The 19,079-nt window shown below is 25.6% G+C and overlaps 1 protein-coding gene and 1 long non-coding RNA gene across 2 annotated transcripts; both read left to right on the plus strand.

The window, feature by feature from the left end:
• The first annotated feature begins 11,517 nt into the window (after window positions 1–11,517).
• Window positions 11,518–12,852, plus strand: LOC112639462. Its single transcript, XR_003123515.1, has 2 exons — window positions 11,518–11,612; window positions 12,556–12,852. It is a non-coding gene; the product is annotated as an uncharacterized LOC112639462 (long non-coding RNA).
• A 3,297-nt stretch (window positions 12,853–16,149) lies between these two features.
• On the plus strand, window positions 16,150–18,738 carry LOC105249113 (guanine deaminase). Its single transcript, XM_025413336.1, has 8 exons — window positions 16,150–16,313; window positions 16,476–16,733; window positions 16,955–17,173; window positions 17,356–17,463; window positions 17,532–17,636; window positions 17,769–17,934; window positions 18,119–18,265; window positions 18,372–18,738. Exons 1-8 carry the CDS (start codon window positions 16,215–16,217, stop codon window positions 18,569–18,571), a joined length of 1,302 nt encoding a protein of 433 aa, XP_025269121.1. The 5' UTR covers window positions 16,150–16,214; the 3' UTR covers window positions 18,572–18,738.
• The last annotated feature ends 341 nt before the right edge of the window (window positions 18,739–19,079 follow it).

The raw sequence follows: 19,079 nt of genomic DNA on the forward strand, positions 1-19,079 counted from the left end.
TTAGATATTTGATAGTTACAGATAATATTATTTACATTTTAGTTATTTATGTATTATGTATAGTTTAATATCGCATTGAATATAACTTTTTTTTTATATAATATGGAAGTAAGAAAGAAAAAAATTTATAACGTGCCAGTAAAGCGTTTCAATTTTATCATTTATCGTACGATAAGTATTGGCTCCATTATATGTTAGTCATGTTTGATACTTTCATGGTCATTGTAAACGTCATTGTGATTATTATGATAATAATAATTGTTATTGAGCATTATTATTACTATTATTATTATTAGACAATATTCTTACCATTAAATGTTGTTATTATTTGATATTAATGTTCATAATTGTGTCGCTATTAATTGTATTATATCTGTGTTTTCAGTAAAAGCTGTGCTTGTAATTAATCAAAAATGATTTAGATATTTTAAATTATTTGTATAAGTTATTAAAAAATAGTATAATGATATAATATACATATATATTAAGTAACTATATTATACAAATTTCTCTCTTAATCTTCATATTTCTCAAAAGATTATTTATTCAACATTTTTTAAGAATTATTGCTTAAATCATTAACGCATATAAATGCAATGTGTACGTATTTCATAGAATTCTATATCTCACAATATATATACATATGTATATCTTATAATTCTTTTCTATTATATATGTTAAATTATATAATAATTATATTGATACAATTCTTATATGCTTTTCATATTATTTTGAATTAAACAATTACGAATAAAAAAATATCCCTCTCTATATATTGTTTTTCAAGAATTTAAAATTATTTTCAAAACTCATAATGAGATATCATAAATGATATTTTAAAATTTAATTGCACAAACATAAAAATGCATTATTTGCAGATAATCTATTGTAAAAGTTGCAATTATTTGAAAATTAGTTTGTTGAAAAAGAATTTAATAACATATGCAATTTTATATAATTATTTGACTTCTTTATAAATACAGAACTGAATATTGGTACGTCATTGTATAGCAAAATTTAACGTGCAATTTTTTATTGCAATTTACCTTGAAATTTGCGTTACAAGTTTCTCGAAGAAGGATTAAAAGTGAGTATCAAATATATAAATTATATACGTTAAATTCTATTACATGATTTTAATTTAAATATGCACTTTTTTAAACAAAATAATCATTTATTTTCAATAAACTAATTCTAATATAAATAATTCTCTTTAAAAAGAATATAGAAAATAAGAACAAAGGTACTCCAAATCATAAAAATAACGAATCACAAAATATCTATCACAATACAATAAACTATCTATTAAAATATCTTATTCTTTAAATGTATCTCTTTTTTACACACATATATATATATATATATATATATATATATGTAAAAATATATGTATATATTTTAATATACAGAGTGTATCAGAATTCGCAATTACGGAATGTATAACGTAATAGTTTGTGACAAAAGAAACAACTTTTTCCTTTGGCAAAATTCCGCCTGAATATTGATTTTTTAATGAGAGCATCGTTAACGAATAAACCCTTTAGATTTACACATAAATCATGAGCGACGCGCGCACAGTTACGTAGTGTTTCAGCATATATGCTTTATTAATTTGCTAAATGTTTTACAAGAACTATGTAATAACTAAATATTACTATTTTCGAAACAATTTATTTAATGAAAGAATTTTTTTTTTAAATTTGATATCCAAAGCAATGATTGAAATTAAAATAAGTAGATTAGATAACACGTAAATTTTGATCCAAAATTTATTACACCCTGATTGTTTTTATCAATATTAGTGAAACAAAAACAAGTAAAGATTTATTTCAATGCACAATTAAATTGGATTGATGATATTAGATAGATAAATTAATCAAGAAAAAAATGGATCGAATTTTTAGAATTATATATAAAATAATTTTTAAAAAAGAATAACAAGAGGGAAAGAGAAAAAATTAAAATTTTTAATAAAATTAGAATCTATTATTTTCAGATATTATTTAAGATATTTAAATAATATATTTAAATTACAAAACACGAATTATTAATTATTATTATATGAGTCATCGAAGTTTTAAAATTTGCACACATACCCAAAATATTTGCGAGCTTATATTACATCTCATTATTGTAAATAAGTTGAATAATATTTCTTAAATTCTTATGCTCAAAATCTTTCAAATTAAAACACATTTCGTTAATATTTTGTTACTTATTCGTTTCGTTTTTATATTGAAAAGGAAATAATTATGAGCTATTTCCGAGATAATACACGTTTGTTTTATATATTATACGTTTCTTCCACATATTCTATGTTTTTAACCTGAAAGCATTAATAAAAAGCATTAATAAAAAAAGTTTTAAAACCATAAGGAGATATACTTTTCACGTTTCTATAGAGAGAATAAAAATTAATTTTTAATTATATATACATAATTATATAGTATATATATATATATATATATATATATATATATATTATATCTATTCAAATTGTTATTTTACGCTACATATCAAAGAATTTATATGTATATAATATTAAAAAAATATCGCAAATACATATATATTATCGAATTAAGCAATGTCAAATATACGAACAATACGTTATCTGTCATATTCGATAAATTTGAGTTTTAATACTTCTTTATTATCGAGTCATCTCCTAAAAGCAATCTATTATTATAAATATGTCCAAGAATAAACATAAATTTATTAATACTTAAATTTAATATAAATAGATTTAATAATATAATTGATACTTTTTGATTTTTTGTATTATTATCTTGTATTTCTTTTCGTTTTTATAATTAATTTTTAATTTATAAAATTTGCAGATGAAACTTGCATTTGCATTCATGGTAATGATGGCTATCGCAATGATATCGACTGTTTCAAGTCAGTCCAACAGCTCTTCAGGAGAACAGGTTTCGGGTTCATTATGCGGCGTTTCGAATTTATTATTTAAAGTATTCAATTTATTCGACAAAATAACTAAATTATTTTTTCCTTTGATTCCTTTGAAGTTACTTTTGTGGCTCCTTTTGTACATTATTAAAGTGTTAGGTAATTGCTAACTTCCTCCAAAGTTTTCGTCTAAATATGTTAGACATAATAAAAAAAGTAAACTTCAATAAATAAACAGCATGTCATATAAATTTCTTTTCTTCAGTTAAATAAAATTGTCGACAAAAAAAATAATGTATTGTAATTCTGTAGATATTATATGATCACTCCACACGCAAACCTTTCGCTTGAAAAAATTCTATTTTTTTGCAAAAGTGCTCAGAAAATTTTATTCCTAGATTTTCAGAACTTTCCTATAAATCATCTTCTTCTATTTTTTCTTTGTTTTATCTTAAAAATTTCAAATTTTTTTGTATTTCTAATCGATTTCATAATCGAATATATGTGTGATGTCAATTAAAAAAAGCAAGAATGGAAGAAAGATGAGACTGAGTCAAATAATCCGTTTAGCTTTTTAGAAATTTTAAAATTATCTATGATATCTCATTAGATACTAAATCGAATTTATTCGCTGATATATCAGTATGTAGCGTGCGAATAAATTAATTTCTTAATTGTTATAAAGAGAAATTATTTCTCAATACCACGTTCATTATTCTTCTTTTCTTTTTATTGAAAATTCTCTTAAAATTTGTCAAAATTTAATGAAAATAAGTATATATAAAGAAAATAATTGATATTAGATACTAGGTATTTTTTATGGGCATTAAAGATATCCACGAATGTGTAAGAAACAGCTATTAGAGATGCTATAGATATCCAAATGTTCGCAATTCGAAATTTCATAAATACCTACAGGATATGTAAACCAATATTCACAGTGGGTATCTATACAACAATCAGTAGATATTTACATAGATACATCTATTACATATATATTGATATTTATTAGATTTTTGCTGGACATTTATTCAATGTTTTATGATACATATATAAATAATAGAATTTGTAACCGTCTGTGATTAATTTTTGGAGCTCTGGAGCTCCTCGCAAAGATAGAGAAGATACGACTAATACCCATACAGCACAGAGCATTGTTGTTACATTGCAGCAATATTGCAGAAATATATAACAACAATATAACAAGAATAGTTTGTGCGATATGGATAGTCCGTTGCGTCTGCGGAACGATATATTGGACGCGAACGAACTCGCGCACTCGTATATAACAACGAGATTTTAAAGGAACAAAGAAAATTTAATGAATCACAACGATATAAACAAGAACATAGATTATTCGCAAAATAAGCCACGCATAGACGCGCGTCTGCACAGCTTGACAGTTGACTCTAGACTCCCAGCTGATCGTCGTTGTTTATCAACAATGTCTTAATGACGCATTCGGAGACGATCTTGCATCATATATATATTTCCCGCTGAAAGAATACAACGGGTAGCGAATACATCCGCAGGAAGAGATGCGGGAATGCAACAATAGCTTCGCGTTAACGTACTTTTTAATCGATGAGTCTGACTCGTGAATCCTGGACCGTGCACGGCCTTATATACTGCCAGATGGATACCACTCTAGGCGCAAAGCTCGTAGATGTATGACTATCCAGTGGATATCTTTGGTAGTTACTTGATGGATATAAACTCACACGCAAAAAAAACAGGCCACTAAATTTTAACATCTTTCAATCAATAAAAAAATCAGTAAATAATTATTTTGAGATGAAATAAAGCTCAAATTAAAGCTTGAATATTGCTCTTAAAAACTAAAAAAATCAAAGTTTGAGTTACAAGAAATGTTTTACAAAATAACGAATGCTGACTTTGAGAAATGACAGACTTTGAAAAATGATAGACGTTAGGAAAACAAATTTTTTTGTTAAACTGTTGCATTGATCAGGAGAAAAGTCTCTCTCGCACAAAAATGTATGAGTTATTAAGTTTATTTATTTCCTAACAAATATATATATTTTTTAGGAAATAAATGATATATATTTTAAAAATTTTCTAGGAACATTTTTGATATAAAGTTATACCGTTTTGAAAAATGTTTCTGCAATGATACAATCTTGCAGAAAAATGTTGTTGCAATGTTACTGCAATCTTACGATGCTGTATGGCGATAAAATCCTCAAGTAAGTATTTAAATTAATAACATTTAATTCTCATTATTTTAAAAATATTGTTTACATTAGATTACATTAGTGTATACATTATTTGCGTATTTTTGTGTGGTACAGTTCTCCATATTTAGCGCCCAATAATCTTGTAATTATTGCGATTATTCTCCGGTAGAGATGGTGGAAAATATGTTATGTGGCTCTGGTATAGTCGAAAAAGATAATCACAATACATATCTGATATTGGACATAATCAAATGCAATGTATTTTTTTCAGATTAAATCAGCTGTTTTGCAACGTTACTGTTTTTTTATATCGCCAATAATCTCTGCCACAATAGTTAGACGCTGTGGTAACACACATACCATATCTCATTAAATAATTTTGTTATTAAAAGACTGAAGCGCTTTATAACTGAGTAGTTTGTGAAAGAACTGAGTCAACATATTGTATTTGATATTATATTTGAAGGTAATGAAAATTTATGTAATGAAAATTTTTATTTACTTACATGGAAGTAAAGTTATTTATACAATTATCTACTTTTTTATTATTATGATAGAGTATGTAATAATGAGTTAATGATGTTAATGTAAAAAAATGCGTGATTTATATATATTATGCATTATTTATTTCTTATTGAGAAATTAATTTGATAGTAGGCATATATTACACAGATTATGGATGTATAAAGATTAAGAGAAACATTTTAAAAATATTTTAAAACTTTTAAAAAAGGCAATGTATATGTTTTATTGTGTTTTAGTGATGATTGTATATATTAAAATAATACTGCACAATAATTCGACAAGTTCTTTCAGATCTTATGATTCATGCAGATGAAAATGGAGAAATGACGTGAAAAGATATGCATGATAATATATCAAATACAAATGAAATATCAGATTGTAATTAAAATTATATTCATATAAAGATGATAATTCTTGATTTAAATTATATAATATTGCTGGATACATCTTACATTCTATTATAAAGAAACAAAATATATAATAATTGCTTGAAATCAATAGGACTAACTAAAACAGTATTAAAATATTCACTCATAGCAGATTTGTTCAATTTAAATCCTACACAAAAAATTAAAACGAATATCTCAATGTTACAGTAAATATTTTAATAACATGAAAAATATTAATTTAAAATTATTCTTAATAGACAAATGTAAAAATATATTATCCTGCTACAATTTGTTTCTTAAAATTATAAAATGATTTGTAGTTTTTAGATTAAAAATTTTTTGATAAAAAAGACCAAAATAATTTTTAAAAAATATACGATAGCAAATCTAAATTATAAAATTATTATTTATTATTATTTAAATGCAAAATATACAGCTTAACAATAAATATTATTTTTATTTACAATAATAATTTTATATCAATAATGTATTATTACACAAAGATATTAAAATATTATTTTATTGTATTTTTTGTTAATAGATTTAAAAATCAGCGAGACTAGCATCATCTTGAAGTATTTACGACAACTAATCGGATCTTTGATCGGATTGAACAGTGATACTCAACGATGAACTTCCTAAAGTTTTGCTTGAAACGCTTATTACCAACATTATCAAAATAACTTCAATGGCACCCATGAAACTATCAAACATGACTAACATATAATGGAGCCAATACTTATCGTACGATAAAAAGATAGTTGAAATGTTCTAGTAACGCTTTATAAAATTTTTTCTTTCTTACTTCCATAATATATAAAAAATTTATATTGAATGCGTTAAAATGTGTTAAAATTTGTTGTTTTATCTTAAAAACTTTAAATTTTGTTGTATTTAACATCTCTATGTCATAATTTTATTGCAATTGTAAAATCACAAATTATGTATCTCATCGAGCAAATTTCAAATTTTATCTGATTAAAAATCAAAATAACTTAAAATGAAAGACAAACGAAAATCTTTATTTATAATAGAACAAGTTAAATAATAATAGCTTGCAGTAAAAATAAAGATGTACAGTGCTAATCAAAAAATAAATCAATTTAATATAAAATTATTTATTTTTATTTTTTCCATTCAAGTGTATGTAAGATAGTCATATATTTATATTTATATATAAAAAAACAAAGGTTTTATAAACGATTAATAGATCTTTAAATAAACATTTTATAGAGATCTAATTTAAAGGACACAAAAATCTTTAATCAAAATTTTATGTCTACATCAACTGATCTCTTTGATTAAAAAGTTGTTGATTTATCTTTTCAACATAATTTCGTACTGGATTGCATTTTATAATTTCGTTATTATTATAATATAAAAAATCAACACATTAAATCTTATTTTTGGCTCTTATAAATCTAATTTCTTATTATTTTTTTAATGTTACATTGTAATATTTCTGTAAGCGAACTGTTGCTGCAATACTGCAGCAATGTTGTAGCAAAATTTCACAATGTTTCACACATCAATTTTGATTTTGAGGGAGACATTTAAGTATATTCAATGCAACGAAATTTTTTTATCATCTTCATCAAGATAGCTATATATATATCCCTTCAAAAATTTTAAATGACAATAGAGATCAGATGGTAAATCATTTTAAGAGATCTTTTAATTTTCTGTACGACTCTTTCGTTATTTTTTCTTTTTTATTTAAGTAAATATTTTTCGAGAAATCGCGTACTTGGAAGTTTTAAGTGGTTTAAGTTTTAAGTTTTTTTTTAAAATGATCAAACAATCGTCAAAAAGGAGGATAAGAGAACCAATCTCTATCACTTTCTATTCAACGCTTAGAAAGAAAGAGAAATGACGTATTCCCACTTTATCTCTTTCAATTTATCTGATCACATTTAGTACACTGTTTAATACACTAAACTTTTAGTTACGAATAGCGCAGTCTATGCTCTATATCGGTGGAAAAAAACAAAATTTTAAAAATATTTAAAATAATTTTTCAGAGAAAGTAAAAAAGAAAAAAAAATTACAACTTCTCAAACATTAATAGACTAAGTTTTAGTTATAATATATAAAAAGACAGTGCACGTAGAGATACTCTTCTTCCATTCATCTTTATTATTTTATTAAATTTTAATACTATACTTATTTAAAATGTTATTTTACGTTATATACAAGCTCTGTAATAATATTAAGAAAATATCGCAAATTAATCGAATTAAATGTAACTAAAATGTCAAATATACAAAGAATATAAAATCTATCTTAAATTCTTCAAATGTTAATATTTCTTTATCATTAAATTATCTCCTGAAATAAAAAATATTGATTTAACAATATTTGGATTTAATATTAATATATTTAGTAATAAAACTAATATTTTTATACTTATATGTCATTATTTTACATTTCTTTGTTATTATAATTTTTTTATTTATAAAATTTCCAGATTAAATATTGTTACCTCATGATGAAGGTTATTTTAATGGTTTCAAGTCAATCAACTAAAGATCAAAATCAATCAAATGGACTATATAACAAAAATTCATCAAAATCAGAAGGAATAGGAGACCTAGCAAAATATATATTCCACAGACTGTTGTTTGTAAAATATATAAGTATATAAACATATAAGTATGTAAAAGTTAATTAATAAACATATAAGTATAAAAGTATACAAGCATATAAGTATATGAAAGTTAAAGAAAAGAAATTTAAATTGTAAAATTTTAGACTTATATTGTAAAGTCAATAATTACAATAATGCATATTTTATGTAAATTTTGCTCTTAAATTCTTCGTGAAGAAATGAATATTAAATGAATATTAAAAACGATGCAATAAATATTTTGAAAGATTGTGTATAAAATATTCCGACGTTTTTTTATATTTATATTATAATTTTAATTTATACAAAATTATTTTTATGTTGTTTAATCTTATTATATTCGATAGTTACACATAATATTATTTACATTTTACTTATTTATGTATTATGTACAGTTTAACATCGCATTTAATATAAGTTTTTTTATATAATATGGAAAAAAGAAAGAAAAAAGTTTATAACATGTCATTAGAGCGTTTCAACTATACCATTTTATCGTACGATAAGTATTGGCTCCATTATATGTTAGTCATGTTTAATAGTCTCATGGGTGCCATTATGGTTATTGTAATAATGTTGCTAAAAAGCGTTTTAACTACATCATTTTATCGCGCGATAAGAATCGGCTCCATTATATGTTAGTCACGTTTGATAATTTCATAGTGATGGATGTCATTATGGTTATTATGATGATAATATGCGTTTTAATATCATTTTATCGAGCTGAAAGTATCGTTGAAGTTTGGAAAGTTCCTAGAGCGATTTTTAGGAAGTACATATAAATAACAAAATACATCATATATATGTAAAATAGTACAATATAGCATAGCATAAAACATAATATTTCAACACGCTTTACGAAAGACACCCTTATTATCGAAAAACCACCCTTCAAATAATTAAAAAGATTCTAGTTTCGCCAAAAATAATTTCTCGCATTTCTATTGTCAAATTCGGCGACTTCCAAAGGCAACGCACAAAATGGGGCCGACATTGGTCCGATATACCCTGCGGAAGACACCCTTATTATCGAAAAACTACCCTTCAGATAACTAAAAAAATTCTACCTTCGTCAAAAATAATTTCTTCTATTTCTACTGTCACACACTTCCAAGTGCCACGCACAAAATGGGACCGACATTGGTCCGATATATCCTGCGGAAAATATTCTTATTATCGAGAAACCACCCTTCTAATTATTAAAAAAATTCTAGCTGTCCAATTTTATGCGTGCCACTTGTAGTAAGAGTGTCTTCCGCAAGGTCTGATATCGGTCTGATATCGGTCTTAATATCGACTAGTACTAAATATACATTATTTACTTAAAATTTCTGACATAAATTATGAAAAAAGTTTATAAACATTTACGGCGTACAACAATGTCTTTATATGAATTGATATCGGTCCAATTTTGTGCGTGGCACTTGGAAGTCGCCGTGTGTAGCAGCAGAAATGGAAGAAATTATTTTTGAAGAAACTAGAATCTTTTTAATGGTCCAAGAGGTGGTTTTTCGATAATAAGAATATTTTCCGCAGGATATATCGAAGCAATGTCGGGCCCATTTTGTGCGTAGCATTTAAAAGTCATGTGTAGCAGCAGAAATGGAAGAAATTATTTTTGAAGAAAATAGAATTTGTTTAATGGTCCAAGAGGTGATTTTTCGATAATAAGAATATTTTCCGCAGGATATATCGGGCCAATATCGGTTCCATTTTGTGCGTGACACTTGTAAGTCACCGTGTGTGACAGCAAAAATGGGAGAAATTATTTTTAGCGAAGCTAAAATTTTTTTAGTTATCTGAAGGGTGATTTTTCGATAATAAGAGTGTCTTTCACAGGGTGTATCAAGCCGATATCTGTCTCATTTTATGCATGGCCATTGGAAGTCGCCGTGACAGTTGAAATGGGAGAAATTATTTTCGTGCAACGTTAGAATTTTTTTAGTTATTTGAAGGGTGATCTTTCGATAATAAGGATGTCTTAGGACGTATTAAAATATTATGTTTTATGGCTCCATTATATGTTCGTCATGTTTGATAATTTCATGGTTATGCGTGTCATTGTGGTCATTATGATAATAATAATTGTTATTAAGCATTATTATTATTATTATTATTATTATTATTATTATTATTATTATTATTATTATATTCTTACTTTTAAACAATATTATTATTTTTAATATTATTATTATTTGATATTAATGTCCAAAATTGCCTCTATTAATTGCATTATACGTCATTCTACGTCTACAATAAAAGTGCTTGTAATTAATAAAAAATTCTTTAGATGTTTGGAATTATTTTTATAAGTTATTAAAAAAATAATATAGTGATATAATATACATATACATTAAGTAATTTTGTTATACAAATTTCTCTCTTAATCTTTATCTTTCTCAAAAAAATATTTATTCAAAATTTTGTAAGTGTTATTACTTAAATCATTAATGTATCTGAATGCAATGTTCTCGTATTTGATGCACTTGTATATCTCAGTTTATACATATATATACATATATAGTAATTCTTTTTCATTTTATATGTTAAATTATGTAATAATTATATTGATTAATTATATTGATCAATTCTAATATACTTTTTACATATATTATTTTGAATTAAACAATTAATAAAAAATATTTTCTTCATATATTCTTTATAAGAATTTAAAAGTATTTTTTAAACTCACAATATCTTATCATAAATGATGTTTTAAAATTTAATTGCACCAAGATAAAAAGTTCATTATTTGCAGATAATTTATTGTAAAAGTTGCAATTAGTTGGAAATTACTTTGTTGCGAAAGAATTTAATAACATATGCAATTTTATATAATTATTTTACTGTTTTATAAATAAAGAACCGAATATTGGTACGTCATTGTATAGCAAAACTTAACGTGCAATTTTTCATTGCAATTTAACTTGAAATTTGCATTACAAGTTTTTCGAAGAAGGATTAAAAGTGAGTATCAAATATATAAATTATATACATTAAATTCTATTAGATGACTTTAACTTAAAAGTGCACTTTTTTAAAACAAAATAATCATTTATTTTCAATAAAAAAAAATTAATTCTAATATATATAATTCACTTTTAAAAAAATATAGAAAATATAAAGATATTCCGAATCATGAACTCTCTATCACAATATCTATCAAATCAATAAACTATCCGTCCAGAAAAGATAGAGATGTATGTAAGAGCAGGTCGGACGTGTCGATACTCCCATTTAATCAACGAGCGACAGAATCCATTCGTAGCAACGGTATCGACGCATATCCTGTAAAAAAAGCATTCACACATTTTTCAGCCCAACGAATAATTGCTAAAAAACAATATTCGCGGACTAGAAATATGCGAGGTGCAAGTGGCTGGATCGAAATCGAACCCGAGTCTTTCGCTTTCCGGGCAACTGCTTTAGACCATTGAGGTATCCAGATCTCACACCTAATGCTGTTTTTCAACACAGTGATATGCGACTTCAGAGCGATGTTAGTATCTTGCTCGACTCAATGCCGATTGCCATGGAGGATCCTTGAAAAGGTCGCTCGCTGACCAATAACTGACATATAAAATAGCTACCAAATAAATATTATTTTACGCTACATACAAAAGAACTTATATACAGTAAAAAGATATCGCTAATTAATCGATTTAAGCGACATTAAATATACGAACAATATGTTATCTGTCTTCTATTCTATCAATTTGAGTCTTCTTCATTATCGAGGCATCTCCTAAGAGCATTCTGTTATCATAAATATGCCCAAGAATAAACATAAATTTAATAACACTTAAATTTAATATTATAGATTTAATAATATAATTGATATTTTTTAATTTTTGTATTATTATCTTGTATTTCTTCGTTATTATTAATTTTTGATTTATAACATTCGCAGATGAAACTTATATTTGTTTTCATGATAATAATGGCTATCGGAATGATATCGACTGTTACAAGTGAGGACGCTGACGATTCAGGAGATAATAGTGATGGAGATAATAGTGATGGAAATTCTGGAATTTTCAATTGTATACTGTCATTGCCGAACAAAATATGGTCAATAATATGGTAACATCCATAAATATAATGTGTTGAACATATTAAAATAAGTGAACTTTAGTAAATAAATGTTAAACAGCATGTCATATAAATTTTTTTGGTCAGTTAAATAAAGCTGATTGTCAACAGAAAATAATATGTTATAATTCTGTAGGTATTATGTAACTTCACATACAAACCATTCGCTTGAAAAAATTATATATTTTTTTAAAAGGGCTTAGAGAATTATTCTTCTAAATTTTCAGAGTTTTCCTATAATCTTCCTTTATTTTTCTTTGTTTTATCTTAAAAACTAAAAATTTTATAGTATTTCTAATAATTTTATAACCGAATGTTAAATTAAAAAAAGAAAGAAAGAAAGATGGAAGATTGTGCCAAATAATCCGTTTAGCTTTTGGAATTTTTTAAAATTTTGTATGATATTTTATTAGATACATACATTAAATCATATATTTACTCGCAAATGTATGAATGGTAAAACTTTAGAAAAAGACATCGACAGGGTCGAATCGTCTTGATCTTGATATATGTTATCAAGGTCACTGTCCTGAGTAACATTCAAAATATTTTAGCCGTCGCTCGTTGTTTATGTTAAAAAGTTATTAACAAAAGAATTTCCACGAATTATATGCAATATTCGACTATACGAATTCCTAAGCAATGTTGATTTAACTTCTAAGAAGCCCTAGGCTATTTTAACTTTATATACAAAGCGAGGTCCACCCCACGCCATCCCTGAGTCAGTGCGAAACGAGGTCTAAATGGAAATATTTCAAGAAATGGAATTAATCAGGGAGTGGAACAATGATAGGTTTCTGTGTTTTTGATATTTCTTGTTTCTGTGTTTCTGTGTTTTTGATATTTCTTATGACTTTAAAAATATTTAAGAAAAGATGAATTAATACAAAACAGATTGTTGTACAGTTAACCTGAAGTTCTACGAGTTTCTCGCTTTAACAACAAAATATGATAAGATATTAAACTACTTGTGCGCGAAAAATGTTACATTTGTTACTTTTTATGCAAAGGGAAGTGTATCCCGCATCACAAACATGGGTTGAGTTAAGTAATATCTTCTGAAAGTGGAGCCCCCCGCAGGAGAGCGGAACACACTGTCATTGTATGTTCTTTTGGTAGAGATTCATAAGAAACGTTCGCATAATTCATAGATTAATCGCAAAATGTATAGATGAATAATTTCGAAGTACAATGTCTTCTGGTTGTAAGATTGCACTTATGATAAGTTGTTTTTTTATAACTAATGCGATTATTTATTTCAGAAATTTTTCCAAATTTACTCGGACACTCGTTTGGGCAAAAATAAAATAAGATTGAGAGTAATGTTTTTGTAGTAAAACTTTAGAAAAAGACACCGGGGAAATCGAATCGTCATGATCTTGACATATGATGTCAAAGTCACTGTCCTGAGTAACATTCAAAAGATTTTAGTCGCTCGTTGTTTATTAAAAAGTTATTAATAAAAGAATTTTCGAATTATATGCAACATGCGGTAATTATTTACTTATACGGACGACCTTCCGATTTCAATAATTCTCATATGTCATCAAGATCATCACTTTGAGTAATGTTGTGAAGATTTTAGTCGACGGTCATTGTTTATTAAAAAGACATAAACAAAAGAAATTTCATAAGTTCACTAATACATTTATCGCAAGAAAAGTCAATTATTGCATAATTCCATATAGATATGTAACTATCTATGCAAAGTGAAGTGTATCTCGCAACACAGATTGGGTTGGGTTATATCTTATCGATTATTGTGGAAGATATCGCTTGCTAGGTATTCAAGGTATTCAATTTCATTAAGTATTATTAAAAAACGAGCCGATTATGCACGTCCTCGGGAGATGTGTGTAATTCTTTCTTAGAGACGTGCGATTCGATCGATTCATGCACAATAGTTTGAGATTACTCTCGTAATATTTTGTTGCTTATGTCTAAAATTTAAAAGTTTTGTTTCTTAGAATAAAACGTGAACGAAAATCTTGATTTATGATAGAGCAAGATAAGTAATAGGTTACAGTAATAAAGACGTACGATGATAATCAAAAAATAAAGAAAATTTAATATAAAATTATTTATTTACTTATTTTTATTTTTTCTATCCAAGTGTATGTAAGATAGTCATATATTTATATTTAATAAAAAACAAAGGTTTCATAAACATAAACAGTTAATGAATCTTTAAATAAACATTTCATAGAGATCTAATTTAAAGAACATGAAAACTTCTAATCAAAATTTTGTTTGTATCAACGAATCTATCTTTTTGATTAAGAAGTTGTTATCTTTTCAACATGATTTCTTACTGGATTACATTTTGTAATTTCGTTATTATGATAATATAAAAAATCTACATAAATTAATTATAATTAATTATATCGTAATTATATCGTGTTTTTGACATTTATATGTCTAATTTCTTATTATTTTTTCGTACGTAAAGATATTATGCTCATATGAATATACACAAAGTATTATCGCATATATTGCTGCAATGTTACATTGTAATATTTCCGTAAGCCGATGTTTTACTGTTGCTGCAATACTGCAGCAATATTGTAGCAACATTTCACAATGTTTCTGCAATGATGCAATCTTGCAGAAAAATATTGTTGCGATGTTATTGTAATCTTACAATGATGCATGGGAATGATTTCTCACGTATAAGTAAGTATTTAAATTAATAAAATTTAACCCATATTTTTAAAATATTTTTTACATTATCATACATTAATATATACATTATTTGCGAATTTTTGTGTGGTACAGTTCTCCATATCTGATGCCCAATAATATTGAAATTATCTTTCGGATAGAGATCGCAGATCGCGTCAAAGATATGTCATGTGGCCCCCGTATAATTGAAAAAGATAATCTGATATTGAACGTAATTAAATGCAATGTTTTTTAGATCAAATCAGCTGTTTTACAACGTTATTATTTTTTTACATCGCAATACATTACAATAATCTCTGCTATAATAATCACATGCTGTGATAACACATATCATATCTTATTAAATAATTTTGATATTAAAAGACTGAAACACTTTATAACCGAGTAGTTTGTGAAAAATTGAGTGATATTGTATTTGATATTATATTTGAAAGTAATGAAAATTTTTATTTACTTACGTTTATAGAAGTAAAGTTATTTACACAATTATCTATTTTTTTATTATTATGGTTGAGTACATAATTATGAGAACATGATAATAATATAAGAAAATATAATATAAGAAAATAGAAGATAGAAGAAAAAATAGAAGAAAAAAATTGTTATTTATAGTTTTCCTGATGAAAAAATATTTTTATGATAGTCATATACTAGAAAGATATATTTATAAATATAAAGATAAATAAAAATATTTTAAAAATATTTTAAAGCTTTAGCAAATGATAATGTACACGTTTTATTGTTTCAGTGATGATTTTATATAATTAATAGAAATAATTAAAAAAATACTGCACAATGGTTCGGCAAGTTTTTTCTGGTCCTATGATTCATGCAGATGAAAATGGAGAAGTGATTTTTAAGAAGTGGGTTGCAATTCTTGTCGAAGATGGCAAGGTATTTAACGTATTTAACGTATTTATTATACGTAAAAGTATTTAACGTATTCCATATATTACCTTTACTACTTTTTGTTTTATTAATAATTTATCTAATATATATAAAATATATATAACAATAACAATATCTTTATTAACATCTGTATCATACGATATATAGATTATTGATGTTATGGAAAATCCAACAACAGATCGACAAAAGATAGATGATTTTCATGCAGACCAAGTTAATAATTTATCACCAGGACAATTTATAATACCTGGATTTATCGATTGCCATATTCATGCAGTGCAGTTTCCGAATCTTGGATTGGGTTACGAAAAAACTCTCTTAGACTGGCTGGAGACCTATACTTATCCATTGGAGAAGCAGTTTACTGATGAAAAATTGGTAAAACAAGTATTTGAAGTGGTTGTGGTATGTAAAAGAAAAACATAATATATTATCAAAGAACAATATTTATATAGCAATATAAAATAATGCTATGTAAATAATACAAAATAGTACTATAATATGTAAAATAATACTATAAAATAATACTATAAATAATATATATAGTACATTATTATAAAATAATAACTGTATCTGACCTAAAATATTCTTATTTTTTGATTATTATTTTAATTGTTATTACACAGAAACGAACTATACAAACTGGTACAACAACAGCATGTTATTTTTCATCTTTGTATACCGAGGTATCTATGATTCTCGCGGAGAAATGTTCACAGTTTGGTCAACGGGCTTTCGTCGGAAAAGCAAACATAAACGTTCCACGGGATAATGGATATTACGAAAGCACGGAAAAATCAATCGAGACTACTAAGGCCTTTATAAAAGCTGTCGAAGAAATAGGAGTAAATGCAAATTTATGTCTTATTTCCTGCACATTGTGACAAGATAATATATTATAATTTTCTAATTTTATATGTGTGTGTGTGTGTGTGTGTGTGTGTGTGTGTGTAAATAGAAAATTTTAGATTAATACATAATCTCACGTAAACAAAAAATACGTCATATTACTCAAAATTTCTTATAGAATCCCCTTGTGAGACCAATTATCACGCCAAGACATGCATTGAGCTGCAGCATGGAATTATTGCAAGCTCTAGCAAAGATTGCTAAAGAAAAAGATTTACATATACAGGTATATTACACTCGCGTAATATTTTTCATATATTGATATCAATTTAACATGTTTTTCATTTTCTGTAGAGTCACATTGCTGAAATTAAAAACCAAGCAAAAGGAATAAAAAGAGCATTCGGAGAAACCACATGTACAGCTATTTTTGAATCTGCTGGTCTTCTTACCAACAAGGTAAGACTTAACTATATTTTGTCAATTTATTAAATAGGTGAAAGAAAGATACTATATTTATTATTCTCCTATATAATAGAGATATTCAGACTAAATATATGTATATAAAACAGATTTAATGTATTTTTACAGACAATATTAGCACACGGAACCTATCTTGAGGATAGTGAACTTCCCATACTTGCAAAACGAGGAACAGGTATAATTCACTGTCCATCTTCGAATATAAATCTGAAAAGCGGTCTTTGCGATGTGCGAAGATTAAAGGCTAATAATATCGATGTCGGTCTTGGAACAGGCAAGAATTTTATTTTGTAAAAATTTTATATTAATAATGACACATTTTGATATAAAATTCAATAATAAACATGAATCAACATTTTAATGTAATAATTAATCGGACATAATGTTCATATATTCAATGCAAAATTAATCGATATAATGTTTATTATAATGTTAATAATAAATGTATCTTCTCTCAGATGTTTCAGCTGGATCAAGTTACAGCATCTTGGATGAAATGAGATCGGCTTTACACGTATCAAATTCTCTACATCTAACGAGACATAATTATGTACCGTTAGATTATAAAGATGTCTTCTCTATGGCAACATTAGGAAATGCTAAAGGTAAGGTTCGAATACATATTACGATAATTATCATAATAAAATATGTCTTTTTATATAATAATATATACTATAATTTTCAATCTAAGTGTATATTGACTGTGTTTAGCGCTTTCGATTGAGGACAAAATCGGTAACTTGATGTCAGGCAAAGAATTTGATGCTCTCGTCATAGATTTGGAAGCAGGAAACAGCTTGTTGGATAACTTCAGAGAATATACACTCGAGGAAAAACTCCAAAGATTTATATATTCCGGCAATGATAATAATATAGTATCAGTTTATGTAAAGGGTAGAAAAATTAAATAAGAAAGATTTTATTTTATAAGGCGTTACTGTTACAATTATTAAAAATCATTTCGTAACGAAAATAAGCTGTTGAATGAATTATAAAATGCTACTATGTTATAAACAAATTTATAATTCTCAAACAATAACAGACTCAGTCTTACAATTAGTAATAATATATAAAAAGACAATGCACGTAAAAATGCTCATTTATCTTTATTATTTTATTAAATTTTAGTACTATACTTATTTAAAATGTTATTTTACGTTATACATAAGCTTTGTAATATTAACAAAATATTGCAAATTAATCGAATTAAGCGTAGTCAAAATATTAAATATAAAAAGAATATGAAATCTATCTTAAATTTTACAAATTTAAATATTAATATTTCATCATCGAATCATGTCCTGAAAACACTTTATTATTATAAATGTGTCCAATAATAAACATAGATTTAAAAATATTTGGATTTAATATTAATAGATTTATTAATATAACTGATATTTTTTAACTTATATACCATTA

The sequence above is a fragment of the Camponotus floridanus genome, unplaced genomic scaffold (genome assembly GCF_003227725.1).
Source record: "Camponotus floridanus strain SB8 unplaced genomic scaffold, Cflo_v7.5 scaffold11, whole genome shotgun sequence".
Taxonomy (NCBI): domain Eukaryota; kingdom Metazoa; phylum Arthropoda; class Insecta; order Hymenoptera; family Formicidae; genus Camponotus; species Camponotus floridanus.

What these genes read in the sequence shown, in the direction of transcription:
- LOC105249113 (XM_025413336.1), top strand. Translation starts at nt 16,215, where the DNA reads ATGGTTCGGCAAGTTTTTTCTGGTCCTATGATTCATGCAGATGAAAAT. An exon ending in AAGCTGTCGAAGAAATAGGA is followed by an intron (nt 17,174 to 17,355) that starts GTAAATGCAAAT and finishes AATTTCTTATAG; the next exon opens with AATCCCCTTGTGAGACCAAT. An exon ending in CGATGTCGGTCTTGGAACAG is followed by an intron (nt 17,935 to 18,118) that starts GCAAGAATTTTA and finishes ATCTTCTCTCAG; the next exon opens with ATGTTTCAGCTGGATCAAGT.